The sequence below is a fragment of the Plectrocnemia conspersa genome, unplaced genomic scaffold (genome assembly GCF_051122295.1).
Source record: "Plectrocnemia conspersa isolate PC_06_02 unplaced genomic scaffold, ASM5112229v1 ptg000012l, whole genome shotgun sequence".
Classification (NCBI taxonomy): Eukaryota; Metazoa; Arthropoda; class Insecta; order Trichoptera; family Polycentropodidae; genus Plectrocnemia; species Plectrocnemia conspersa.
In genome coordinates this window covers 6,651,650-6,678,657 of record NW_028277176.1, presented here as the reverse complement: position 1 = coordinate 6,678,657, position 27,008 = coordinate 6,651,650, and the positions used below count along the sequence as shown (strand labels likewise).

Here is a 27,008-nt window from a genome sequence, read left to right as displayed (position 1 = left end):
ACAAAAATTCAAACAATAGTTTACGAAAGGTAAATTAATGTAATTGAAAATTTTACTGAATACTTATCAGCCTTTTCGATTAAATTTCCAATGGATCTCAGATGAGAAAAAACTCGTAAATACATCATATCTACAGCTTTACTAACGTACAATAACATATTGTAAGTGCGGGAGAGATAATCGCATATAAGGTTAATGATCCACGGTTAACGCATCTTTATTATTATATTAACCGTGAGTTAACTAAAAAAAAATTTTTGACAGAAAATATCTCATCAATAAATATTATACATAGTTTGTTAATTCTCTATTATCCAACAACAAAAATATCTTGATATATTTTACAATATCTCCCATAAACAGTTGAACTTTTACTCTCAATATTTACATATATCTTGTGTAACTGTTTCAACGGAGATTTTCAAATAAACCGAATTGATTTATTATAAAGTTAAAATAAACGTACATGCATACCCAAATGTAAATATTCATATATTGCGAATCAGAATGAACGAACCCCCTTTAAGTCTTACGTAAGCAAAATATACTAATAATCAGTATACATATAAATATATATATATAAGAAAACTTTGTGAAACGCATTAATCATAAACCAAAACTTATAATAATGTAACCACATAACTATTCATTATAATTAACGTACTGTTAATTCATCGCTCATTTGTTAAAAAAAAATGCGCAGGGTGAAAATAAATATGCTAAATGATGAAACACAATGTATTGTGTTGAAAAAAAGGCAACAACAACTGCTGCTTAGGCATCGATATTTTTTCAATTTAAACGGTGTAAATAAACTTGGGCGTCGAGCCGGCTTTCATTTGATCTTTATGTTTTACATATTGGACCGGAATTCGGTGAAGTTTTAGCTTTTCCTTAAATTCACGACCTAATTCCATAAGATTAGCATTATTGAAATCTCCCGTCCACAAGCCTGAAAAATTAATCGATGATAACTACAATAAAACAAAATATATACTCAATGAACTTAAAAAATATCTTTACTCACTAATTTTATCTTGTTTTGGCCTAATATTAACTATTGAACCACATACATCTTCAGCATTTTTAAACGATTCTCCGATTAAGCAAAGGCACTGAAAAAAAATAAAAAATAAATATTAAAATTATTTGCATTTATTGTCATTGAATGTTATATTTTAATACATATTTGCCTAACTCTTTGGTTGCTGGGCCTTTTTGGATTACTATCTAAATAACAAAGCATTTCAAATTAAAAATATATATACTCGGAAAAAGGTAATTTACCCCCAGAACCCATAGAGCATTACATAAGATCCAGTAATTCTCGCCAAAATATAAGATTTAAGCAACCAAAGGTTTAAGTAAATAACATTATAAAATCACGCAGTGAATCATAAACTTTCTTTTGAAACAATTTCAACTTTCTATATTGCAAACAAAATTGAGAGATAATTCAGTCAACTTACAATGTCTAGCCAAATCTTATCTAAATCATTAGTGCGGTGTCTTTTTTCCAAGGTTAGAAGCCATCGCCCGCCGTTTATGTTTTTTGGATCCTCCCAAGTCGGCGAAATGCCTTGCTTAAAAAGCGAGTAATCACATCCTTGCTTCAGCTCGGAAGCTAATTTGATGTGATTGTATATGCTGAAAATGATAACACAGAACATATAATATTTATTTTATATTAATAAATATATTAAACAAACTGATGGGAAAATAACCTCCAAAAGTCTTCCACGGTGTCTATGTTAGTAATTTCTCTCTGACCGCGCAACCAGTCACCTTTAATCGGCTCGAAATACCACAGAGTCCACACATTTTGCAGTGGATGCTTTATTAAATATTCGGGAGAGACTGAAGTCACATCATTCTCTTTCACTTCAATTTCTTCAACAGGCGACTGAAAACATAAATTATTAAAAACTGATGTTAATATCATAAATTTATGTACAGAATGAACTATTAATAAATATACTCAAATAACGATAAAATACTCAAATGTTTAACCCTTTCTACGCCATAAGCGTGTATACGCGCTCTATGTGACTGGTCGTATGAGGCCGGCCATACAAAACGAGCGTGTATACGCACTCTACTTTGTTCTCATTTTACTAGCTAGGCTTGAAAGTTTTGTATGACATAAAAATTAAACACACAGTGACATCTTTCGAGATGACGAAAAAATATTAAGATCGGATAAACTGCGAATATTATCGATATTACAGAGATCCAAATGAAAGCTTTATTTGGCGCTGTTCAGGGTTTTGCAGCGCTGGACTTTTTGATTACTAACGGGAATAATTATCATCAATTGCAACTCTGACTTGGCGTATGCTTGACGTTTCTTTATATTTTACCTTTTTTGTCAATATAGAATTTTTACCCTAACATTTTGTTTTTTAAACGTCTATATTTAATTAACCAATAAAACTAATTTTTAAATAAATATTTTCCAATATATTACAATTATTTTATTTTTAAACTCTTCTATCAGCAATGTGACAACCCTGACTTGAACCGAGAAAAAATAATTTTGTTTTTTTGGGTAAATGACAGTGAAAATGTCACATTGTACATTTATTTGATAAGTCGTCATAATATACTATCGACCCATTTTCGAAAAATCTAATTTAAATAAATTTTGTTTTTGTTAGAAAATTCTCCGCCTGTAGTGCACGTCCACCAATAATTTGCGGCGTTTAAAAGGTTAAAGGAAATAAGTCTCCCTACATGAGTTCAACTCAATAAATGCGTTAGACCGAACAAAGCTGTCTTTTCCACTTTCGGGCAAAATCAAACTGGATGTTGTGAAGTACTTTATTTGAAATCTGAGCATGGCAGTTTTCCTAATGGCCTATATATTTGATATTTATAAATATATTTAGAGCCGCCGAGACATCAATGACGTTCATCATAGGCTCAGCTCCAAAGCTAGAGGTCAGTTAAATATATTTTTTTTAATTATAATTATATTTAGTAATCTTTTTCTCATATTTTCCTATTCATATCTAAAAATGCACCCGAACGATTCTTCCTAATCCATGTACATACATGTTCACTTGAAATATCACCGAAATTCTTGGAAATCTATCTTTATGAAGAATACTTGTCTATGACTAACAGTTTTGCGAAAGAATGCTTCCACACGAAACAAATAGTTGGAATGATGCATCCTTTGCTATTGTTTATCACATTTCAAAACATAAGTTCATGATAAAATTCCTGCTATAAAAAGCCAAGTAGCACAAGCGTTAAAGACCAACAATCGATTGTTTGCAATTTGTTTATCAAAGCTGTATTTATTCTCTGTAAGTTAATTAAAGAGTTAATGTACTTTTTCTAATATGCTTTAATCCCTTCCCCGTTACGCCAGAGTTATCTGAAATTTGTATTTTGTAAATTCTTATTTCAAAAATCAGCAAATTTTTCGAGAAAATTATCATAGCCATTTTTTGTTAAAAATTTAATTTGTTGCATATTTTTATACTGCTGCATAGGCAAGGGTGAGTCCGTGCAAAAAGTTTTTGAGTCATTTTTAAAAAAATACTGTGACCAGGAAGTGATTAATCTAGTACATAAAAACTAATTTAGACTTAGTTAAATTTACAAAATATATTTAAAAATTCTGTATATAATAATCATTATTGTTTCTAGAAAGATTATTAAGAATCTAGATGGTTCGTGTTAGAAGGACGTTATTAAGTGCTGACTCTGGGAAGTCCAACATCAACGGATTGTTGATACCACCCTCTTAACAGTTTTAGAAAGCGCTACACCGAGTATACAATGAAATGTATCTAAACGTTTAAAACAAAAAGGCACTAAGATGCAAATACAGATATGATCCGTATTCACTCTTGTCAATTTAATTGAGATATGTCGTCTGAAACCTCATACTTTGGTGTTCAGTGAACCCTTTGTTTAAAATTTTAAATGTCAGAATTATGTTTTTTTTTTACTACCAAAAAACACAAAAAAGCATGACAAACTTATGAAAAATAATTGTGCTGATTATGAATGAAAAAATTATCAGGTTGTTCCATAAGTTTTCGCGTTTTTGTATATGTATAAAAATGTATAACATTATCTTATTGGGGTGTAATGCTATTCTCGGAATTGGAATTGATTAGCGTCCAACCGCTGTCTTTTACGTTGCGTGTTAAAGTAAAGGATCCACTTTTCATCCTCGGTAACAATTGGACTTAAATATAAATCTTTCTGTTCAAGAATCATTAATTATTGGCATATTGAGATTTTCCTGAAACAATTTATGATACCCATATTTTGTAAATTAACACCTTTCCTAATATTTTAAACGTCTGTGAACTGATGTAAGCGACATGTTGAGCTTTTGTGCTAGCTTCTGTATCGTTAATCTCGGCCGTGCTTTGATGGCAACTCTAATATGCTCAATAGCAACCCCTAAAAAGATATTCAATGACAAAATTCCCGAAACGAAATTTTAAGAACCACATTTGACACTTTCTAAATTTAATGGCATCCCTGCCCATTGCATTACAGGTGTTTTTAACTGCGGTTGTCGCTATGACTGAGTTGAAACCCATAAAGCATAATATAGCTTAACTGAGATTATTTTATCTCCACAACCATTGTTGATTTAAGGTTGAAAATATCGAAACCAAAAATATCCCGTTACTAAATAGCATTGTTGATCGACTACTGTTAACAAACACTGAAAGAATAGTGAAATTATCGTTAATTTATAATAAGTTATACGTTTTTGCAAGTGTAAGAAGAAAAAATGGAGACTGATGGGACAACCTGATATTTCTAAGTCTTGAGTGTCCACAAATACACCGAAAGGTATGCTAGTATTATTGTATAACCGGTATTAATTTGTACTTGATAATTCAATTAAATAATTTAAATATTTATTGAAGAATTAAATGATAATGATAAATAATAGAGAGTAAGACAAATATATAATGAGTTCATTACCAGTAGAATCAATAAGTACTGATGAGCATATTGTTCCTTTTAAATGAAATAAAATATTAAACAATACATCAAGGGAAAAACAAATCCATGGAGAATTAAGATTTTTATGCTATGTGGAGCAACAAGACTTCATGGTTTATTGATATATCAGTGCAATACGACATAAATAAACTAATTTTACGGATCACATGGCAAAACATTCAGAAAAAGAGTTACTAACCCGCTGCAAAAGTCTTGGCTGTAAAGGAAAGTCTAGATGGATGTGTACAAAATGGCAAGTTCATCTTTGTTTGCAGAATGACAAACTGTTTATATTCTAAGAAACTCATATATTACTATATACAATTTTTTTAAATAACATATCTGTTTTGTATTAAACTTTTTATTCCATACCTTTAAAAAGAGACCCTCGATATATTTGTCTACATTGTAATTATTGTTGATCTAAAAACGCTACATCAATAAAATTTTATTTATATATATATATATATCTTTCAAATAACTTATTTTTTCCTCTCTAGTCTTAGTTATTTTATAAAAAAAAGTTGTGTACGGATTCAGAATTCACAGTCAGTGGAACACTCTCTTTCGTCAATATTCATTAAGCCAGAACGATAGATCAGTGGTATAAATTGTTGACTGATATCTAAAATAACTGGGTTCGAATCCCATATGGACGCCATTGTTTCACAATTTGTGGAAGATGCAAATTAGTAAAATTATATAATTATAATTCGGATCCATCAGCATAGATTCGGTTTTCCTAGATTTTCGTAGTCTCAGAGATGAATATTGTTTGACATTTATTGATTGTAAGCTGTAATATCAGTTTTAATTAATATAATCAATATTACTGATTTACAGTCTGGTGTCTTACTACTTAATAGTTATTGATTGCTTACCCGTTGTAACGCATCGGGCAAATGCCTGTCATGTGCAACAAAAAAATGCAATACATAAATAAACGAGAATGACAATTTTTGGGTTATATTTTACTTCGTACAAACAAATAATATAGTCGTCATTAATCCTTTATATATTTTGTAAATATTTTAATTATTGATATAATTTATATGTTATTGTGATGAAAGTTGTCGGTTATCATAATCAACTTATTGTTACTATTTGTTTATGAAAAAGCTTCAGGATAAAAGTATGTGTACAGTAAAAATACTTTCTTAGAAAACCTTTTAACCTTATCATTGTGAAAGTGTACAGATAAGTAAAATATTTTAGTACCTGTGTCATATGTAAAATTTAAAATCGATATAGAAAAAAGCAATTTTCTGAAGAATTACATACCATTTTATTTTAGTACACTTTATCAGTACATATATTTCCAGTTTTCAATGATTAAAAAATGTTTAGCCATTGCCAGATCACGTTTATTGCAATTCAAACAGTTTTAGAAAGCGGAAATATTGCATAGATCGGTGAAAAGAATTGGTATTCTCAAATATTAGGCGGGTACCGGTAAAAAAATGAAATACTGCCTATTGACTGTTATTTCTGAACAGAGTATGACAATATCATATCGATGTGGTAACTTTTTCAACATTCATGAGTCGTCGAATGGTAAAAGTGCATCAGTTACGTTGTCGTTATAAATAAACGAATTGACAAGTATGAATTTGCGGCCCAGAAGATCCTAAAGGTTGGATACCCATGACCTAATATATAAAATGAAAAATTTCGCAAGCTTAGTAAGATAAAACGAAAGAGCACATTTGCAGTTAAATTGCAATTAACCTAAAACTCGATTAATGATTTCACTTTCGCCGGTGGAAAATATGTTGGATTTCGAGAAAGCCGTTCACGTACGGGGGGGCGGACGCGCACCAGCGGGGGGCGCCGACCCAAAGATTAACAACGGGGGCATGCGAGGACGAGGGTGGGGGCGCACTCACCGACGCCGGAACGACAGCCAGAGTCTCGTTCGTCGAGGGCGGTGCCACCTCCATGTTCCACGCGGCTACGGCAGACGACAGCGGCAGCGCGCACAAGACGGCAACCGCACAGCAAAGAACCACTGTAGGCCTAAGACCGTCGATTCGTGACCAACGCCTTTTTAAATATTTAAACGGCCAATACTGAACAAAATTTTAAATCACTTTAATTGATTTATCTCCAGTGAACTTAACTATTATAATCTATGTTTTCTTTACAAATAGTTACCTGTCAAAATATCACATCTTCGATACATTTAAATATATAAAAACGAAATTCTCAAAAAATAAAACATTATAATATTTATAATAAAAAGTTTTTTTTTAATAAAATCATAAAAAAAATTTTCTGCGTCAACAAAAGAACAACTTTATATTCTATATTTAAAATACAAGTTATATTTGTTGTCTCATTGCAATAAGCTATGGATTAATAAATATTATCTTTATAGAATACTTATTTAACATAATGTAAATTTAAAAATATATGATTAGAATTATGATAGAAATCACATAACAGTTTGATTTTCAAATATACTAGTTTGACGAAGCATATAAGCGATAATTATAATATAAAAAAGGGCACGTGCAATTTATTGCCATGAGCTTCTTAAGCCGCTATCTCACCGGTACGCCACGCGACGTAGCCAACAGCATCTCCAGACGCAATGTATATAATTGTATAGCGTGTATCTGACTTAGTGACGGCGAAACTCACTACCATGCAGGGCCGGCCCTAGATTATTTGCCGCCCCAGACAAAAACTAAATTTGCGCCCCCCCCCTATTAGTACTTGATTAGCGCAAAAGTAAAATTCAAATTAAAGTAATAATATATTATATTTGACACCATGCTATTTTTTGCGATTGTGGGTATTTAAGAATTTATAATTTATTTTTGTTGTGATTTTTAACGTGTGAAATAATTTAAAGAGTACACAGTAGTGTATAAAAAACTAATATCAGATTATATTCTTTAACAATATTGTTTGATAATTTTAAGTGAACATTGCGCCTTTATTTGGTATCACGGCGCCCCACAAGATCTAGCGCCCCAGGCGATCGCCTGTACTGCCTGCCCCTCGGGCCGGCCCTGCTACCTTGGTCTCATTCTCGACAAGAGGCTCAATTGGAGACAGCACGTCGAGCACCCTCGGAGAATTGGCAGTGCTTCGTTCGATTTTGGGTAGGCGTAGAAATCTTAGCCTCAAGAATGAAGTCCTCTACAAATCTATGATTCGACAGATCATGTCTCCGGAATAGGTCTATACGCGCCCACTAATAATTGATCATTAATGGAAAAGTTTCTGAATGATTTTCTGTAAGCTGTGTGGTTTCAAGAATATTTTGTGTATTACTTATAAGTTTTGTGTAAAAAGTCGTTTCTTTGAAAATTGCTGAATCCCTGCGTTCTCGAAGTTATTGATATGAAAGATATGTGGTTTCAACAACGCGGCGCAACTTGCCACACATCAAGTGCAACGTTGGATGCTATGCGTGAAAAGTTCACAGATCGTGTTATTTTTTATTTTAGTGATGTCAACTGACCGCCAAGATCATACGATTTAACGCCATTGAATTTTTGTGTGGGGTTACGCTATAAGTCGTGTCTACGCAGTCAAACTAGAAACGCTAAAGCAACTAAAAGCTAACATTCGACAAATTATAGGCGAGATATCGAAAAAGTCATCGAAAATTACATCAAAAATATCATCTGCTGCAAAAGCTCCAGAGCCGGCTTTTCATTGATATTGTGTTTCATAATTATTGAAATACGTCATATGTTCGATTGATAAAAAAATCCGAAGATATCCTTAAATTTATGTGTTTTTTTTAAGTGTAAAAACTAAAATTGAATCAATCTATATATCATTTGCTCAAGCTTCTTATATACGTATGATATCCTAAAATAAAAAGATACTTGTGTAGCTATGTATGTTGATGACACAGCTATTTCCACAAGTATTTGTGGTCTTGAAACTTGTTTTTTTCTAATAGATATTCTGAGAGAGAAAATTAAAAGTAACTAAACAAAACAGATGTAATTATATTTATGAAGCGTGGACCAGCGAAAATCTAGCTTTAAATACCGGTGCTTACACTTGGAATTCAAGCTAAAATTTAGTAAATACATTTTGCATTTAAAACAGATATTTAATAGAAAAATGTTAATTATTTTTTGGGTAGTGAATTATTCTGCTAAATTCAATATAATTCTGCTAAAAAATTACAGTATTTCACCTGTCGGCTGATTGCTGATCAGCACCTAATTTTAATCGTTAAGTACCATGTAATCGAAACCAGTTCATTAAATATCTACCGTGGCAAACCTGTGTCTCACTGCCAAATATACGTGAAAAATAAACGTTTAGACAACGTTTATTTTTCACGTGTATGTAGGTAACAAATCGTCACACCCGTTCAAGCATCACTCACAAGTGAAATGTAAAATTAGGCGCTCCAACGTTTCGGGTTTGTTTAAAACACGATTTTTAGTGAAACCTCACAAAAAATACAACGGTATTAAGTCGCATGATCTTGGCGACCATTTATCGTCACCAAAACGTGAAATAATGTGACCTGGGAACTTTTCACGTAAAACATTCAATGTTGCACCACCCGACGTGTGGTAAGTTGCGCCTTTTTGTTAGAACTACGGGTTTTCTACATTAATATTTTCGATTTAGTGCTAAAAATATTTGGTTATCATGCGTCAATAGCGCTTAACATTGATCATCACATTACAATTTTCACCATTTTTAAAAACCTGACCATAATGCGCACCAAACATTAATTTTTTAGGTGTGTAATGCGGTAATTTTGCTAAAAAACATATCTAGAGAAATGTAAATGTGCTTGATCAGAGAAAAAGATTTTCTTTGAAAAATCCGCATCAACTTCATGGTGTACTAACACGCAATTTGCGTGAATTTTTCATTGTAAATGTTCTTAGGGATTTAGTTCTTGTGTTATCTGAATTTTATATGGGCGAAGGTGTAAGACTAATCGACAATTCCGGATCTTCGGCCACTCTTTCACTTAATAGCAGCGCTGTGATGATGTACGGGCTTTACCTATATCATACGCTTCCAGTCTTTTTAATTTTTTTCACTACCTTGCAAATTGTTGCTCAGTAAGACGACGCATATGATCATAATCTTTTTGTGAATTTCGATACACAATTCGTAAAGAATTATTATTTCAATTAAACTTCAATAACAATTGAACAATTTTAACGCGTTGAGCTGTGGCTATGCGATCCATTTCGTACATGTGTTGTTGAAAACTAACATTTGACACTTTGAATAACCGTGATTATCGACAGCTATCTGATTTAGAATACTGGTAATATAGGAAGCTCGCGTTGAATCAATCTGTACATTTAATTAAAAATGATGTGAAAATTTGTATAATCTCAGAATTGCTTATATAATTCAAAGGTTAACGTTTTTATTGACCAATAAGGAGAGTAAGGGGTCGAAGATGCGATTTTATGTTTATTCAAATGTAACTGCCACGACGCACGTTCGTATCGACGCGCATGGCAACACTGCGGCGACGTGAACGTCAAAGTGTTTTGTCAGTTGGCAGCAGTGCGGCCACACACGCGAGTCGTCCGCGAGGCCGGTCGGTCGGCCTTCGTAGCAGTGACGTCAGAGCCGGCTGCCGCCGCAGACACTCGGGTGAGTGACGACGCAGCCTCCGCTCTTCCCGGCTGAAGTCTCTAAACCGCTTTGGACTGAAGCGGGGCGGCCTCGTCCGCCGCCGCCCCGCCCCTGCATGTCGCAAGTCACGCTCTTCGCCTTCGTCCGACGATCGCCACGATTCCGCTCTCTCGCTTAACTCCGTCGCAGTTTACGCATTCCGAGTCCACAGTGCACGCATAATTATTAATTCATTACGCGTCCATTAGCGTTCCCGTTTCGATCGCGTTCGAACGCGTCGATAACGAAACGAACCCAGATTCGAACTAGCACTTGTCCGGGATTCGGGTCCGAACTATAAATAAATATTTTACCGAATTAGTCACGAGCCGTGCGTAATTTGTTCCATCGAAATCGCCGACCCTGACCGCGATTGGTTTAGGTCGAACTTTGGCCTTAGAAATTTGTGCATTTTTTCATTTTTCTCATTTGGCCCTGAGACTTATTTACAAACTATTTATTCTTTGTGTGGTATTTTCAAATGTTGCAACACTAAATTGTAAATAAATTGTATCTGATTCTAATATGATACTAATCCACAACTTCAACTATTCCAAGTTCTAGCTATATTTTTTTAATTTTAATCTGATGATATGATTTTGATTAACAAGTGCGTAGCTCTGTCTCGTGCTCAGGTCAATGAGTGAGTAATGTCAGCTGTTACAGATTGAGACCGAATATCAGTTAACTTTCGGGGTCAGTCTTTATCTTTCGTTAACAATGGTCACGGATGATTTTTCGGAATATAAATGATGGATGGTTTTATTTAGGAAAATTTCTAGTGCTGTGGTGAAAAGAATATTTCATAATTTTATTCTAATACACCAATACCTTTTTTTTATCATAAAACATTTTATTTGTCGGTAAAAGTTAATATTCCCTTGAGAGTGCTTATTTTTGTTGACCATGGAAAAAGCAAGGTGTTTCAAAATTTACTCCAGCAACTTGAAATATATTTATAGTTATTTTATCACTAAATCTAGGTGGAACCATATTACAAAGTAGAGTAATCAGAGCTCAGTTGTGTGGCAACATTCCTGATGATTCCAATGAATTTAGGAATTTTACTGTCTGCGCGTTATCCATCACCGTATCGAAGGATTTCTGTTTATTATTAAACACTAATCGTTATTTTGTTTGGATATTATAAGTCATATTTTTAATATAACTCGTGAGCTAGCGCCAAAAAAATTTCAGTGTGGTGAATGTGTCAGATCCTATATCTACAAAACGCATGCCACAACTAAGAGATGGCGCTACTAGAACTGGAAATATGAAACTAGTCTTCGCATATTCGGGACTGACGATGTGTATCAAGATAATAAATAATATAACAAATAAACTATTTTATTTTAAAACATAACATGGCCAATTATTTTTTGAATATTATAAAGTTTGATGTACCAATCTAAATTTTTTTTATATGCCAATAGTCAAAAAATAGATTGCCACTTTTATTTTTAAAATATTCCCTTACCACTAGATTTACCGCACCCGTTATAGTAACAGGTTTCTGATTCGTATCAGACATTGTTTTTCTGTTTTTTTACTACTTTTTATATTTGTACAATGCAATACACTTTATTTTTGAAAATATGTTCACTATATACCTATTTTTAATGTCACCCTATTAGTCTGATTTTTCCCATTTTCGTGTTTTAATGCAGTGCGCAAAACAATTTCTACAGACTGCTATGAATATAATTCTTTGCATAATAATTCAATCAAATCTATTTCTAAATTTGGTACATTTCTTGCAATTCCTATTCAACCATAACATTTATTACCAATTGGTATTGATTTACACCATTGTAACGTATTGGGCTTACACCTGTCAGGTTATAATGCTAGATAAAAAAATATCTTGATACCATAAATACCTTTCATGGGGAATTATTGCTTTATAATATTTAAATAATTTGTTGCTGGAACCATTTTACTTTAGTTTTAAATTGTTTTTAATTAATAAAGTAGCGCAGAATTCTGGGTAGAACTTCTTTCATTCAACTGCATTACTGAACTCGGTGATCTTAAAACACTGAAGACAAACTGGCTTAGATATTCAAATGGAATATATTCCTATTTAAATACATACAAATATCTTCACACTTAACCAGTGGATTATTTAGTACCTGCCTAGTAATCAACCTCTAATGTTTATAACAAAGGGTTCTGTAGTATCTATCTATGAATAGTTGTATAATAGCGTGCAGTTTCACAAATAAAATTTTATTATTTTACATATTAAACCGTAAAGTATTAATAAAAAGTAATAATTTGAATAAGTTTAGCCAAGTTTAAAACCAATGATAAATATTTGTTACATTTGAAACTAAGTTCATGTGTTACACACGGAGATCGTTATTTCTTATATTAATTTTAGATTAGTATTTATACATTGTATTTCATAAAATTTTTACATGGCAATTATTTCACATTATATAAACATAATAAACTGAAAATAGTAAGTGATTTAAATAAATCCGGCACTCTTAATAGGATACCCGATGAAAATAAATTTTAAGATTTCACACATTAACACAATAAATCTCGAAGTAATCGAATAAAAGAAAAATTGTATTTAAAGGCCGTACTCTCAAGGGTGGTCCAGTAGATAGGAGCTGAGAATTGATGAGGAGGGGGTGAATTTTTCTCATGAAATATTGCCCACACAGTAAAATGATCATGAATCATTAATTAGAACTAACTCATCTGTTGAATAAACAAAGGATATACATATTTCTTCCTATATATGAGTTTCATATTTGGCAAAATTTTAATCTGTTCTCTATGAGGTTAATTTATGTGTTTCTTTTTTCAGATATTTCAACATGTTCATCTGGGACTGGTTCACCGGCGTATTAGGTTATTTAGGTAAGCAACTCAATCATCCAATTGATTTTTTTGTGCAATATAATAAAATGCATATGCGTCAGGTATAATAAAGACGAGGCGAAAATACGTCATAGCCGGTTTGGCCAATTCGGGCAGAGCGTCGATTATGAAAATGCTCATCGACGAGAGATTGATCGATCCGCTTGACGCATCTGCCTATTCGCACAGCTACGACGTGACCGAATCAGGTCAGTGTGTTCCCGAAGAAACTGATACTAATCGCATGTTTGTTTTTCGATAGGGCTATGGAAGAAATCTGGCAAACTACTATTTCTCGGGCTTGATAACGCTGGCAAAACAACACTTCTCCACATGCTAAAAGATGACAGGCTTGCTCAACACGTTCCAACGTTGCATCCCAGTAAGCTCTAATGATTTATAAACGATTAAAATAAACTGGTTGTTTGCTGCTCATATCCATCTTAGGAGCTAATGCCTGTAATACATGAATGACTAATGTCAACAAATCAAAGATCGCGACTTATCACTTTCATAGAACTTTTCGCTCATAATAACAGATTGATAATGGTGTTTATTATTTATTTTTTTCGTCAAATTATCCTTGAGCTAACTGCTTTTATCAGATTAAATTCATATTTGTAGCTGCTGCGTATTCTTTTCATGCAAGCTGTTGTGTGTAAGTGTTTATTTTCGTAACTCGATAACTTCCTTTGTGCTGGTTTCAAGGATGCATGGCTGAACTTACAGTTTTTGTTTGATGTGAATAACTGTCATTTAATATATTTAAAACTAAAACATTATCAAATAATATATGAAGCTTAGAAATCAAATTTATTTTAATTTTATCTATTAAAAGTTTTTTTATATGATAGTACATATAACTCTTTTGGATGCTTTGTTCGTGATATTGCCATGAAAGAAGCATTTATTGACTCAATTCATGTCTCATTAAGTGACTCTCCTTGTAACTTATTTCTTGTTATAGCAAGGTGAATTGAAATGAAGTTTATTGAAGTGAAAAAACACACAAAATGAAAGCCAGTTATAAAGTCCATGAAAAAGCTATAATTGTATAAAAAATCTTAAGTAATTTACACTGAAGATATATATACATAGATGTAAAAATTCATGGAAAGATCTCGAGCATATCCATAATCTGTAATTGATTATTAAAACTACAGTCTACTAAATATTCAAGTATTAATGCATTTTAATAGCTTCTGTTATTTTATGAGCGCTATCGTTTTATTTGCAACCATATTAATTATTTGCGTCAATGGCTCTTTAAGATTATATTCCAAATTACACATACTGACTATATATATATATATATATATATATATATATATATATATATATATATATATATATATATATATATATATATATATATATATATATATATCTATATTTTTTTTCCAAAATTATACTTACATTTTATTTCAAATGTATAGATGCATTTTGGAAACTGAATGAAAGCTTTTATGACATGTGTTTGGGTATATATTAATTAATATTATTATTTCTATTTTAGCATCTGAAGAATTGTCCATTGGCAACATGAGATTCACCACCTTTGATCTTGGTGGTCACACACAAGCCAGAAGAGTGTGGCGAGATTACTTCCCCGCAGTCGACGCAATAGTCTTCTTAGTTGATGCATGCGATCGAGTACGTCTGCCAGAATCCAAAGCAGAACTCGACTCTCTGCTCACTGACGAAACTCTCGCCAACTGTCCAGTCCTCATTTTGGGCAACAAGATAGACAAAATAGGCGCTGCTAGTGAAGACGAACTACGACAGTTCTTCAATCTCTACCAGCAAACGACTGGGAAGGTAAATACTGATCACACAAACTCGATTCATACTTCCGAATGGTAATAATTGAATTTATTTCTAACTTGCAGAGCAAAGTATCACGATCAGAACTTCCGGGGCGTCCTTTGGAATTATTTATGTGCTCCGTTCTGAAGCGGCAAGGGTACGGTGAAGGCTTCCGTTGGCTCGCTCAATATATAGACTGAAAATCTTTTTCAAGTCACACCACACATCTAAAAAGTTTATAAAATACACCCAAGAGACTTTTAATATCTTCGAGAACCGTTCGTTTTAAGCATGGAATATATACAACCGGAAGAGATGAGTGATATGCGGATATTAATTTTATAATTATATATATTTACACACACGAATAATCTTCGGTTCCTTCTGACTTTTTAGTGATTTACATTTTCAGCAGCCATTGAATTATAGTCAATATACTTTTATTTATATCTTTATTTGTGTAGTTTGATTGTTGTGATTTTTTTTCTCCTTAAACTTCCATCCGGGTGTCCAAATATTATACTCCTCCCCGACGTCACGCTCAAGGTAAACAGCGATAGAAGCATTGAAAACCTTTTTACGATAAATTGTCTGGTGTGGTCTTCGTGAATATTGTAATTAAATCGCCGATTATGAAAACGTTTTATTATTTTTATTTTACACGTGAAAAAGAAAACATCAAATAAACATACATTGATTGTTGCTTTAATTTTGTTTTATTTTCAGAAATTCGTATTAATGTATATAGATAAAATGTGTTTCATATAAAAAATATATCTTATAAAAGTGAACATATTTTTAAAATATATAAAATCAAGGTTTGTTTTTAACAATTATAATAATTTACTGGAATGTGTTCATAGAATTAATTCTTCTTCAGCCGATAGTTTCTTAAAGTAACTTTCTATATATTCGTCAGTTACGTCTTTAAGAGTCTTAGGATCCCAGTTGGGAGCATTGTCCTTATCAATTAGTAGTGCTCTCACGCCTGTAATATATTGCGTTATAGTAAAAATATTATATGTACATAAAATTTTATAAAATAATGTAACCTTCAGTGAAGTCTTTATTCTTCAAGGATCTGCAAGCAATTCTGAATTCCATTTGTAGACATTTTCCCAAATCTAATTGAGAGCCTCTTTGTAAAGCTCGTAATGTGATTTTAAGACTTCCCGGTGACATTTTGTTCAAGGTCTACAAATAAATTTATATGATATTTGATTTATTAATATTTACAGAGATATAAATTTCTTGCTAAAAATAAATTGATAAATGACAATAGTTTAAATTAATAATTCCTATCAATAAATTAAACAAACAAATAACCATAAGTCATTATCAAACATTTAATAAGAATAAGCGAAGCTTATCAATGGTAAAATGGCAGTGTAATATTTATTTGATTTTTTTAGCCATATGCGAATAAGTAATTCAGACTTTTCTTCACTGTAAAAGTGAAATTATATCTTATCAGTAGTTAAACCAAAAACTTCAAAGTGCAAGATCTTTGAAAATATAGTCATAAGAATGAGAAAGAATTCTAAATTTATTGCATTGTATTGTTATTTATTACACTAGAATTATGGGTGCGATTCAACAGGGAATTATTTTAAGAGATATGTGCATTTAAATAAATACTCTGTTCCATAAAACGAATTGTTTGTGCATTTATGTAAGGTAAATATTCAGAAAAGAATTCGCTGCAGAGTTATTCATAAAGTGTTCATTGTTAATCTAATCTTTCTAACAGTAATGCGAAAACAATTCGTTTTATTGAACAATTATTTTATATATTGCTCATTTAAATTATTACTCTAAATCTAAAAATCTGGTTTTCATAGGTTATAAAAAAGTGTTCCTATGTAGAATAAAATAAGCTACAGCAAGTCCTGGACGGTATATGGAATATGATACAAAAATCATTTTGATTCGAAATCTTAAAGATCCAGTAAACGCATGAGTAAGAGCAGATGAATTTTTTTCGGAACCATTTCAAGTAAAAAATGAGTAGATGGTTGCATATTATAACCGGATAAAACGAAAACTATTTAGCATGTGATTCGCAGATTAAACCACTCATTCATCCAGAGTAAGAACAGTCATTGATTGATTCGGACGGAGCATAAAGAATAAGAAGTACATTCGTAATACAAACCTTGATAGTTTTCTCGGCCCATTCAGTCCCGTCTTTTTCCAGTCTTTCGTAAATTTCTTCAATTGTCGCAGCCGAAAAGCAATAATTGATATTTTTCATTTGCTCTTCGAGCGAAAATTCTCCGGATGGATCATGAAATTTATTGAGCAAGCTATACACATCATTAGGATTCTCGGAACGCGTCAACAAAGTTTGCAACTCCGACAATTTATTACTAGGAATATAGTGTGTAGCAATCCCCGATTTGAACACGTCCTTTCCTTTTAATCTATGTCCAGTCAATCCCAGGTAAAGACCTAAATTTCCGTTCAATCTCGGTAAAAAGAACGATCCGCCGACGTCTGGGAATAATCCGATTTGCGTTTCGGGCATAGCTATCATCGTCCTTTCGGTGGCTACTCTGTATTGACCGTGAACGGACAGACCCAATCCTCCGCCCATTGTGATTCCGTCGATGAAAGCCACATAAGGGATGCAATAACCGCCGATCAGTTTATTTAATGTGTATTCAGCGCGAAAAAACTGTTGCCCTAGATGGCCGCCATCCTTAGCCGAGTCTACGATGGCTCTGACGTCTCCGCCGGCGCAGAACGCTTTGTCTCCGGTGCCTTTCATGATAACGAGGCCCTTTTGAGTTTCCCACTTTCTCATTATTGGATAGATTTCATTGGCCATTTGGAGATCGAGAGCGTTAAGAGCTTTAGGCCTATTCAGTGTTATGATTCCAGTTTTGTTTATGGTCTCGAAGATCACCGATTCCGTTCCGGTTGACATTGTGCGTATGTGGAATAAGTTTGTACCGCTGAGGATGCACCTCGACACTTTTGTGTAGATCATCTGAATTAAAACAAAATGAATAATTAAATATGTATAATAGAATTGAAATTTTAAAAGTATGTGCTTTAATTGTTCTGCAATGAAATAAGATCAATTTATACTTTAATTATATTTGAATCCATTAGAGTGAATTCACACATGAATATAATACCTACCCTCGCAGCTGTCATACAACATATTGCTTTCACTTCTCAAATGGCGAGATATTAATATAATTCCTACATTGCAGCACATTAATTTCAACCCCTATGTTTGACCATATAAGAGGTAATTGACGAGATATTAATCTCCAATTCTTCGACCCATATACACAGCACCCAATAAAAAACATCAAGCTTTTGACATTTTAATAATGAATTAAATTCTTAATATGCAATTATACGAATAAGGGTAATTTAAATTTATCTAAAAGTTAGATTTATTACCCAATTATTTTGGACCAATCTTCAATGCTCAGTCCTGGTGTTGCTAAACCCATTAACATATTTATCTTATCTCTGATTGTGATAAGACAGAAGCTGGTGTATGTTTCAACAGTTAGTTTCAAACACTTTTCGGGGAGACTATGTTTTTTTGACATTTGATATTCGTTATCTTCCAATATGTGGTTTGGACTTGTATGTGCCATTATGTTATAATATTTTTCCACAACAGCATAATTTACTATTTATAGAGACATCATTTTAACCACAAATCAATATATCTATATAGAGAAAATTGAATAGTGAATTTATATTATTATCTTATGAATTTTATGTTTTTTGAATGATTAGGTATGGTATAAATTCATCTAACATGAGTGTGTAGAAATACAAAGCAATTATTTTTAAACACATAGATAAGGTTTTATGATGTTTGTTATATAAATAATATTTTATTTTATCAGGCAACATACAAGTTTTACATTTTTGCATATGTATGTTAATAGATTATTATTTTTTGCAATTCTAACTATAAATTAAAACTGTAAGTACTATAAATTGAAAATTTATTTCAAATATCTACTTCAACATGTTACCACTATACAGATATCATCAGCATTCGGTTTGTATTAGTAAAACGTAGATAAGACGTAACTTTTTTCTGAATTTTTGCGATATGGTATGTTTATAAATATGTATTATAAAGAAGGAACATAAATTCAATGGGTGCTAATTAACAGCGAATTCATTTGAGAGATATGTGCATTTAAATAAATACTTTGGTCCATAAAACGAATTGTTTGTGCATTAACGTAAGGTAAATCTTCGGAAATGGATAACAGTAATGCAACAATGATTCGTTTTATGGAACAATTATATATAAGATATTGCTCATTTAAATTATTCTCAAATTAAAGGCTTTGCGAAAAAAACATTTTTGCATACACACCTCCCGTTTTTTTTATAATATTAGCTAAAGAAAAAATAGTTCAAGCAAAGGCCGCAAGAATCAGGTTGATTTATTTGCGAGAGGATATTTAAAGTTCGTTTTATTTAATAACCAATATTATTGTAATGAATAACGTGGTTTTCTTTAATCTAAAAGCCATAAACTATTTAATTTGAAATACAAAAAAATGAAAGAACCATAGTATTCAAATTATTTTCTGCATACAAAGTTAATGAAATATTGCCTTTTTTAGAATCATTGTATCAACTCAATGTCTATTAGAGAAGTAATAATGAGAAACGTTATGTGCATCATTAAAATAAGTAAGCAAGGGGTATAAGTTTTCCGAGATATGCCTAATCTCACGGATGAATATCGAGATGGTTAATTAAAATCGAGCTGGGTCGTGCATATATAATATAGTATAAAAAAAAATAGAGATTTATAATATCATAGAGAATATTAGCTGTTATGTGACACATGGGAGATAGAAAAACAGCTGTTGCAAGATGGTGGCGCCTCTCAATGTATGATGAGCATTTCTTATTACGTCAATGTGTCTATAGTTAAGTGCAAAAATTGTTTAACCTTTTGAGTAGTATCGCCGTACATAAATGGTGGTCGATGTTTCACTGTTTTAAGGTACCTCAGATAGTTATATATTTACATATATAATATAACTGAAGAAATAATATATAAAAAAAATTATATTTATTTGATTTAATGTAAACTATTTTTATAGAAAATAATACCAATAAATTAAAGAGTAGAAAATGAATAAACATAACATAAAATATTTTATAAAACATATTGAGAACCTCTGAATTGTAATAAAATATCCACAAAAGCCGAATAATGTAAAAATAAATTAATGAAATTTAATAATAGAAAAGTGTTAAAACAAATTATTAAATCATACTAATACAAAAAAGTAGTAAAACAAATCAAAGCAATAAAACCTTGAGAATAATTGATTTTTTTTTATAAATGCAATATAAAATGAACTCACTCTTAGGTGTATGCTAACAAATTAACAAATCAAAGGATTAAAAGATGAACATTGAATCGGTCAGCTACTGAAGATTCCCACAGAGGCAGATGTGCAGCAAATTGACTACTGTATGTAGAATCACAAAAATGTTTTATTCCTTACAAAAACTTTGCGCTACCCGTTCACAGAAGTGACTAGGTCTACTTTAAAAAACAACAAATTTAGATAAAAGACACTAGTTAATTCAAGTCTCGATCATCCCTTATACAACACCGACCTTGCTCTTATTTGCTTGGCTTTTCTAACGGTATCAACAATAGATAAAACAATACTACATTGCTAATTTTCAGGTGCCTTACATTTAAAAATAAAAGTTGTGTTCATTATCAGTAGTCTTAGTCAGTTTTAATTAATCTTGATTTATAGTTTATTCATTGACTTTTCTTCGTATTTAATTAACACTAGATTTATGGCACCCATCAAATTGACGGGTTTCTGATTTGATTTGTATCAGAGAGTATTTTTTACGACTATTTTTATTTGAACAAAGCAAATATGTTAGCACTATTTTTATTTTCGGAAACTTGTAATTTTTGAAAATATGTTCACCATATACCTATTTTAAATGACACCCTTATTTCCATAAATCTAGTGTTAAAAACAATACAAACTTATTGTAGTGTTACTAATTCCGGTCAATCAACCAAATTTTCAAATGCTTCTGAAAATATTTTTTTATAATACTCCTTATTAATATATTTAATAAAAAAAAGTTGGTAATGGTAAAAGATGAAAACGAGTCACAGTTTATATTTAATTAATACAATTGTGCAAACAAGTTGCGAATATTTCAGGTGTGTTTGAGCAGTGAGAAGCAACCTTGATGACGTTCAAATTTTATATTGTAAAGTTCATAGTACACGAGGCATAAGAAATCAAAACTTCAATTTTATATTTTTTCGAGTATATACAAGTTTCGTTTCTTAATTAAAATGATTTTTTTATTATAAATAATGGATTAATATGTTTATAAAAAAATTGATATTTAAAACAAATTTGAAAGAATATATAAAAACTTGTATAATACATTGGCAATAGAAAGTGACTTATTAAAAACTGGTTCGTAAAATACATCGTTAATTACATGTAGGTAGTTTGTGATTTTTGATATACATATATAAATGTTTTTTTGATATTTTTATTGGTTTAAAATTCGTCAGTATGGGAGTTTGCAGTTTTTGATTATATACACCTGATATAATACAATAAAAAGTAATATACTATAAAAAAAACATTGTGATTGTTACATATGCAAATCTTACAAAAGGTTTAGAACTGCTATAATATCAAGGTCATTAACCAAAAATGTATCTAACCTAAATTCGCACAAGTGGTTTATATTGTTCAATTAATTGGTCGAAAAAACACGTTTTACTGCTGCTTAATTATAACTAAGTTAAATTATTGTAGTAACGAACCATTGTCGAAGTGGCTGCATTTCAATGAGCAAATATGTAAATGTCAGTGTATTGTGAATATTGAACGTCAATATTCGAGTGGTGGGAGTTTTGCAAAATGCCGGCGCATAAATAAACGCAGAAGCAAAACGATAAAAGCAAAGCTAACAAATGTTTTAGGTTACCTTGTCGCGAATTATTATCAAGATTGAAGTCGCGCGAGGAGAGATAAAAGTAAAATAAAAACAACACCCGGCGGTAGTACTACGAGTTCGAAATTTTTGTTCTAATGCAACAATTGGCCGTAAGAGCTAAAAAAGCGGCTAGCGTTTTTCTCGTACAAAACGACGACGTATTATTATAGCCGCAGTCAATATTTCGAAAATTTAACTCAATTAGTAAAGACTTAAACATATATTACAATCAAATAGATTACAGTTTTTTGCTGTGTTTAATCTACTATTAAAATACTGGGTGTTATACTTTTCTATCCACTTTCTACAGACGGCTTCAATAACTAATTAAATAAAAAAGATTATTAACAATACAGGGACGTCATTTAAACGAAACAGAAGAGGCATATGTCTCTCTTGAATTTGGCCAAAAAAATGCATGTCATTTAATGAAATACTATGAATTTTACATAGTTTGTCTGCACTTCGATATTACACTATATTTAAAAAATATAATAGCTATCTTTACTAACATTACTCTAGACTTCTAATATGAGAGTATTGTGTAAAATGTATTTAAACCAAATTTTGGTCAATGAAATCTAAATATTAAAAAAATGACCACTGACTCGTCAACTTTTACACCTCCCCTATAAAAGGTTAAATTACGATCCTGATTCTAAACCGAAAATTCTATTCCGCAAATATTTCAGTGAAATCGTATTGGATAAAATTGCCGTCACCATCGTATTGAGAACGTTGGACACGATTTTATTGCTTTTTACATGGATTTTTGAATTCTGAGAAGTGATAATTGTTTTACACCCTCCTATTAACCCAAATTCGGTTTGAATAGACTTAGACCGCTACTGATATTAGAAGTTCGTAGTAATATGAGTTAGGATAGCTATCATATTTTTAACACAGTAATATTGAAGTGCACACAAACTATAGAACAATATGCGAGATGCGAGATTTGTCTGTAGTTCTTCTTCCGTTTATTTTTCTTTTTCTTTGAGAGACGAGTTGGCTTAGTTTGTATTTTGAACTTGACCTAATGAAATTTCTAAAACTATAAATAGTTTCTAGAACCTCAGTTTACTAGTGCCTATCGGTTAAATTATATTTTTGTTAGTAGAAATATATGTCTAATGTTTAAAATGTATTTATAAAATTAATAATGAATAAAAATAAGTATATACACTCTATCCAAAATGCGTATGCTCATTGACAAAGTATTGGGGAGAAATATAATAAGGTGACCATGTGAAATTACATGTTCAATTAATTTTTCCTTTTTTAATTTAATAATTTGAGGTAAATGTAAAATGTTACTGGAGACGGGATGGTGACGGGTGGCAATTAGACACAGATTGAGCAGCTGCAGCAATTTTTTTGGGGGGGGGGGGGGGAGGGCAAAATTTGCCCCTTCCTAGAAAAATCTGGATTGACATCCCTGGGAGTATTAATTAAAATAATACTACTATGGTTTGAATTTAAATCCAGAAACTATTTAAGAACTAATAAAAAATACAATTGCATAAATAATATTAACTAACAAATATAAACTTATATAAACACCTCTTAAATGTTTGGCACTATGATTTAGATAAATTAGTTTATAAAATGCTTGCCACGACGAATATATTCAGTATTGAGGAGATAATAAAAAAATATTTCGTATTCTGTTTTTGAATTATTTTTAAAAAATATCTCTTAAATGTTTAGGGGACGGTGATGATGGCGGGTGGCAATGAGACACAGATTGAGCCGCTGCAGTAATATTTATTGACGGTTACAGTTGTTTACATTGTAAATAGAGGCAAACACGAGAAGATGCGTCCGCACGCCAGGAGGGTTGCCAGTGGAGAGGTAGAAAAACCGTCACGCCAACCGGCCAACGCCACTTCAACGCCGACCAGTTTTGGCCATAACAAATCTATTTTGGCCCCCATAAATGTAATGTTATTAAAATTTATAGTTCAAGCTATTTTTAAAAACATGATTATTTTACTTTTTATTTTATCGTCTTAATTAATTACACTTTTAATGTTTTTAACCAAATATTGTTTTAGTTGTATGGTTGACAAGAATTATAATTAAAATTTATTATTTTACTATTATTAAAGTACCATATTTATTTTTTTAAATAACATATATTTTTAAAAATATCATCAAACATGTTGTTTGATATTACCATAAATTAAAAATCAAACAAAGATATTACTACAAATTACGTTATTTTTAATTAGGAGCGTAATTTTTATTTAATTTTTTATATTTGCTTGCAGTAATATTAATAATATTTTGAAGGCATGAATTAATTTTATCAACTGGCAACGTAGAAACGAAATGTCAAATATGACATAACCTCTACACCGACAGCAATAGTATTTACAAATCAATATGTCTCTATCATATCGCGAACTTCTTAATTGGTATGCCAGATTATGGCCTCGGACAATTCCCAAACCGCCATACAGACATATAGTTCAAATGGGTGATCCCATTCTCCGCGAAAAAGCCTCTTCAATACCTAAGCCTGCTATTTGCACGCAACAAACCAAGAAAATCATATCCATGTTAAAGTTCGTCATGGAAAAATACGGAACCGTCGGTCTGTCTGCCCCCCAAATTGGAATCAGTCAAAGAATCTTTTTGATGGAAGTTAAAAAAGAGCATGTGGATCAGGAATTTTATAGGGCAGAACAAATTGAACTAAAAATATTACCTATGACAGTAATACCATTTATTTATAAATAACTGTTTTTTATATATTGTCCTTTCGTTTAAAAAATAATAGTTTGATTTCAGATTTTTATTAATCCTCAAATAAGTGTGCTGGGTACGAAAAAAGTTGAACATTTGGAAGGATGCGGTAGTGTTAAAGGATTTTCTGCTAAAGTCGCTCGATTTACTGATATTAAAGTACAAGGTAATTTATAAATGTATCGGTTGATTAAAGTCATTGTGTTTTTGTAATTAACTAGTGCTGACTGATTTATTGAGAGATATATTGCAGCTGACTAAATCACTTACTTGACTGCATCATGTATTAATCTAATTATGTCATTTTTATTTTTTCGATTTTTTTTCAAGTACATCTTTATTTGTGATTACCGAAATTTTCTGGTTTTTCAAGTCTATGATTTTACAGTCGGTTACGGAATAGTTCGTGCGACAAAATTAAAATATTATTAATGTTATCTGTAAATATATATTATAAAAAGTTCTTTGAATGACAGATTTTTTCAATAAAAAAACTAAACATTCATGCATCCTGTGTCGTTCCTCTCCACAGAGGTATCTGTTTTAAAAATAATCATCCACTGGTGAATTATTAAATAGCATATTTATATAAAATATAAAATTTTAAACTCATAAAACTTTTTTTGCTAATGAAGCGTATAAACAATTATAATAAAAATGTAAGTTTGGTTTTATAAAATAGAGTTGTGATTTACGTAATCTATACTCGATTGTTTGACCAATGTGATGATTAGGGATAGAAATATACTTATTTAATGTCTTCCAAATATCAATTTACATAGAATTCTCTTTGCATAACGGCGATGATTCATAAATTGTTAGATTTGGCAATGATTTAATGCGGGTCTGAGTGTGCAGATACCTGTAGGCGCACTCCACTGTCTTTATATCGGCACTGACTATCTGTATATTATTGTTATTGTAGGCTTTTAGAAAGACCGTCTGAACTTTCTTAGAGAAAAAACATTAATTAAAAGGTCTATTGCTTTTTATAAACAAAACCATTGTGGTCGCCTATTGACGATGACAAAGTAATGAGTACCTTTTCATTAAGTGAAACTGTGGCTAATAAACAGTTAGGAAGTTTTGGTTACGGTGATTAATATTGATGCTTTATAAAAGTTTGTAACGTTTATTGTTTACGACATTATCTGATGAGTCTGAAAGATGATATATTGTATACAATTTTAAACATTCATTTAAAAGAAAAAAAGACACGATGACTCAGTACTATATTTATGATATTATTTATTTTTGTAACAATGCCTAATTTTTATATAAATATTTTCAGCTTATGACGAAAATGCGAATGAGTTTACGATGGTGTTGAAAGACTGGCATGCGAGAATAGCTCAGCATGAAATGGATCATTTAGATGGAAAATTCTTTACTGACTCAATGATAAGAGAAACAATGTTCTGTACGTGCTGGAAAGAAGTTAATGATTACGAAGGAAAAATAACATTGCCCTTTGCACCTTGAAGAAGAATAAATGTAAAAGTATTTATTTAGAAACACCATGAATTAAATTATTGTAAAATATTATTTAGTTATTGAATTACAACAAATTTAATACAACATTTAAGAGTTTTCGTTAAAAAAATTATTTCCTTTATTATAAATAATTCTAATGGTTAATTAAAATAAAATAAAATTACTTTGATAAATTGATATACTTTATTTGGTTTTCAGTTAATATTTTTTATATACACATTGTATCTGGTTTCGACATTAATATTCAATATTTTTTTGGTTCATAGACTATATATTATATACACAGATTCAAATTAATATTTAATTGTCTTTTATGCCATTGAGTTGAAATATTATATATTTCATATATATTATATACATTTTCATTTACAATAAATGCATGCTTTTTAATAAAAATACAGTGTAGAAGTTGTGTTAAATAAATATAAATAATTCTCACAAAACTATATTCTATATACATAAATATATAG

General features: G+C 31.2%; 4 protein-coding genes across 6 annotated transcripts; 2 read left to right on the top strand and 2 right to left on the bottom strand.

Annotated features, from left to right (window-relative positions):
- Nucleotides 1–100: 100 nt before the first annotated feature.
- LOC148228066 (eukaryotic translation initiation factor 4E-like) lies at nucleotides 101–6,963 on the bottom strand. Its single transcript, XM_088199926.1, has 5 exons — nucleotides 6,870–6,963; nucleotides 1,725–1,903; nucleotides 1,470–1,647; nucleotides 1,028–1,115; nucleotides 101–952 (listed from the first exon to the last, which is right to left on the bottom strand). The coding sequence occupies exons 1-5, from the start codon at nucleotides 6,921–6,923 to the stop codon at nucleotides 798–800; spliced, it is 654 nt and encodes a 217-aa protein (XP_088056052.1). The 5' UTR covers nucleotides 6,924–6,963; the 3' UTR covers nucleotides 101–797.
- A 3,526-nt stretch (nucleotides 6,964–10,489) lies between these two features.
- Nucleotides 10,490–16,000, top strand: Sar1 (Secretion-associated Ras-related 1). Its single transcript, XM_088200312.1, has 5 exons — nucleotides 10,490–10,590; nucleotides 13,433–13,485; nucleotides 13,748–13,867; nucleotides 15,002–15,303; nucleotides 15,375–16,000. The coding sequence occupies exons 2-5, from the start codon at nucleotides 13,443–13,445 to the stop codon at nucleotides 15,489–15,491; spliced, it is 582 nt and encodes a 193-aa protein (XP_088056438.1). The 5' UTR covers nucleotides 10,490–10,590; nucleotides 13,433–13,442; the 3' UTR covers nucleotides 15,492–16,000.
- Hibch (3-hydroxyisobutyryl-CoA hydrolase) lies at nucleotides 15,989–22,395 on the bottom strand. Of its 3 annotated transcripts, none has more exons than XM_088200309.1 (4): nucleotides 22,124–22,395; nucleotides 17,447–18,283; nucleotides 16,344–16,485; nucleotides 15,989–16,279 (listed from the first exon to the last, which is right to left on the bottom strand). In XM_088200309.1, exons 1-4 carry the CDS (start codon nucleotides 22,124–22,126, stop codon nucleotides 16,149–16,151), a joined length of 1,113 nt encoding a protein of 370 aa, XP_088056435.1. In that variant the 5' UTR covers nucleotides 22,127–22,395; the 3' UTR covers nucleotides 15,989–16,148. The 3 variants fall into 3 exon arrangements, with proteins under 3 accessions (XP_088056435.1, XP_088056436.1, XP_088056437.1); XM_088200310.1 differs by having other exon boundaries at nucleotides 22,288–22,395; XM_088200311.1 differs by lacking the exon at nucleotides 22,124–22,395 and adding an exon at nucleotides 22,022–22,098.
- Nucleotides 22,396–24,427: 2,032 nt separating this feature from the next.
- LOC148228063 (peptide deformylase, mitochondrial-like) lies at nucleotides 24,428–26,624 on the top strand. Its single transcript, XM_088199440.1, has 3 exons — nucleotides 24,428–25,014; nucleotides 25,090–25,210; nucleotides 26,336–26,624. Exons 1-3 carry the CDS (start codon nucleotides 24,682–24,684, stop codon nucleotides 26,524–26,526), a joined length of 645 nt encoding a protein of 214 aa, XP_088055566.1. The 5' UTR covers nucleotides 24,428–24,681; the 3' UTR covers nucleotides 26,527–26,624.
- Nucleotides 26,625–27,008: the final 384 nt, after the last annotated feature.

Bases quoted from the DNA above. Each gene is read 5' to 3' on its own strand.
- LOC148228066 (XM_088199926.1), bottom strand. From the start codon at position 6,923: ATGGAGGTGGCACCGCCCTCGACGAACGAGACTCTGGCTGTCGTTCCG. The intron at 1,904-6,869 runs GTGAGTGCGCCC...TTATGTTTTCAG, and splicing joins TGGCTGTCGTTCCGGCGTCG to TCGCCTGTTGAAGAAATTGA. The intron at 1,116-1,469 runs GTAAGTTGACTG...ATTTTTTTTCAG, and splicing joins ATAAGATTTGGCTAGACATT to TGCCTTTGCTTAATCGGAGA.
- Sar1 (XM_088200312.1), top strand. From the start codon at position 13,443: ATGTTCATCTGGGACTGGTTCACCGGCGTATTAGGTTATTTAG. The intron at 13,486-13,747 runs GTAAGCAACTCA...GTTTTTCGATAG, and splicing joins CGGCGTATTAGGTTATTTAG to GGCTATGGAAGAAATCTGGC. The intron at 13,868-15,001 runs GTAAGCTCTAAT...TTTCTATTTTAG, and splicing joins CGTTCCAACGTTGCATCCCA to CATCTGAAGAATTGTCCATT.
- Hibch (XM_088200309.1), bottom strand. The intron at 16,486-17,446 runs GTTTGTATTACG...ATTTATTTGTAG, and splicing joins GGGCCGAGAAAACTATCAAG to ACCTTGAACAAAATGTCACC. The intron at 16,280-16,343 runs GTTACATTATTT...AATATATTACAG, and splicing joins GAATAAAGACTTCACTGAAG to GCGTGAGAGCACTACTAATT.
- LOC148228063 (XM_088199440.1), top strand. From the start codon at position 24,682: ATGTCTCTATCATATCGCGAACTTCTTAATTGGTATGCCAGATTATGG. The intron at 25,015-25,089 runs GTAATACCATTT...GTTTGATTTCAG, and splicing joins TAAAAATATTACCTATGACA to ATTTTTATTAATCCTCAAAT. The intron at 25,211-26,335 runs GTAATTTATAAA...AAATATTTTCAG, and splicing joins TACTGATATTAAAGTACAAG to CTTATGACGAAAATGCGAAT.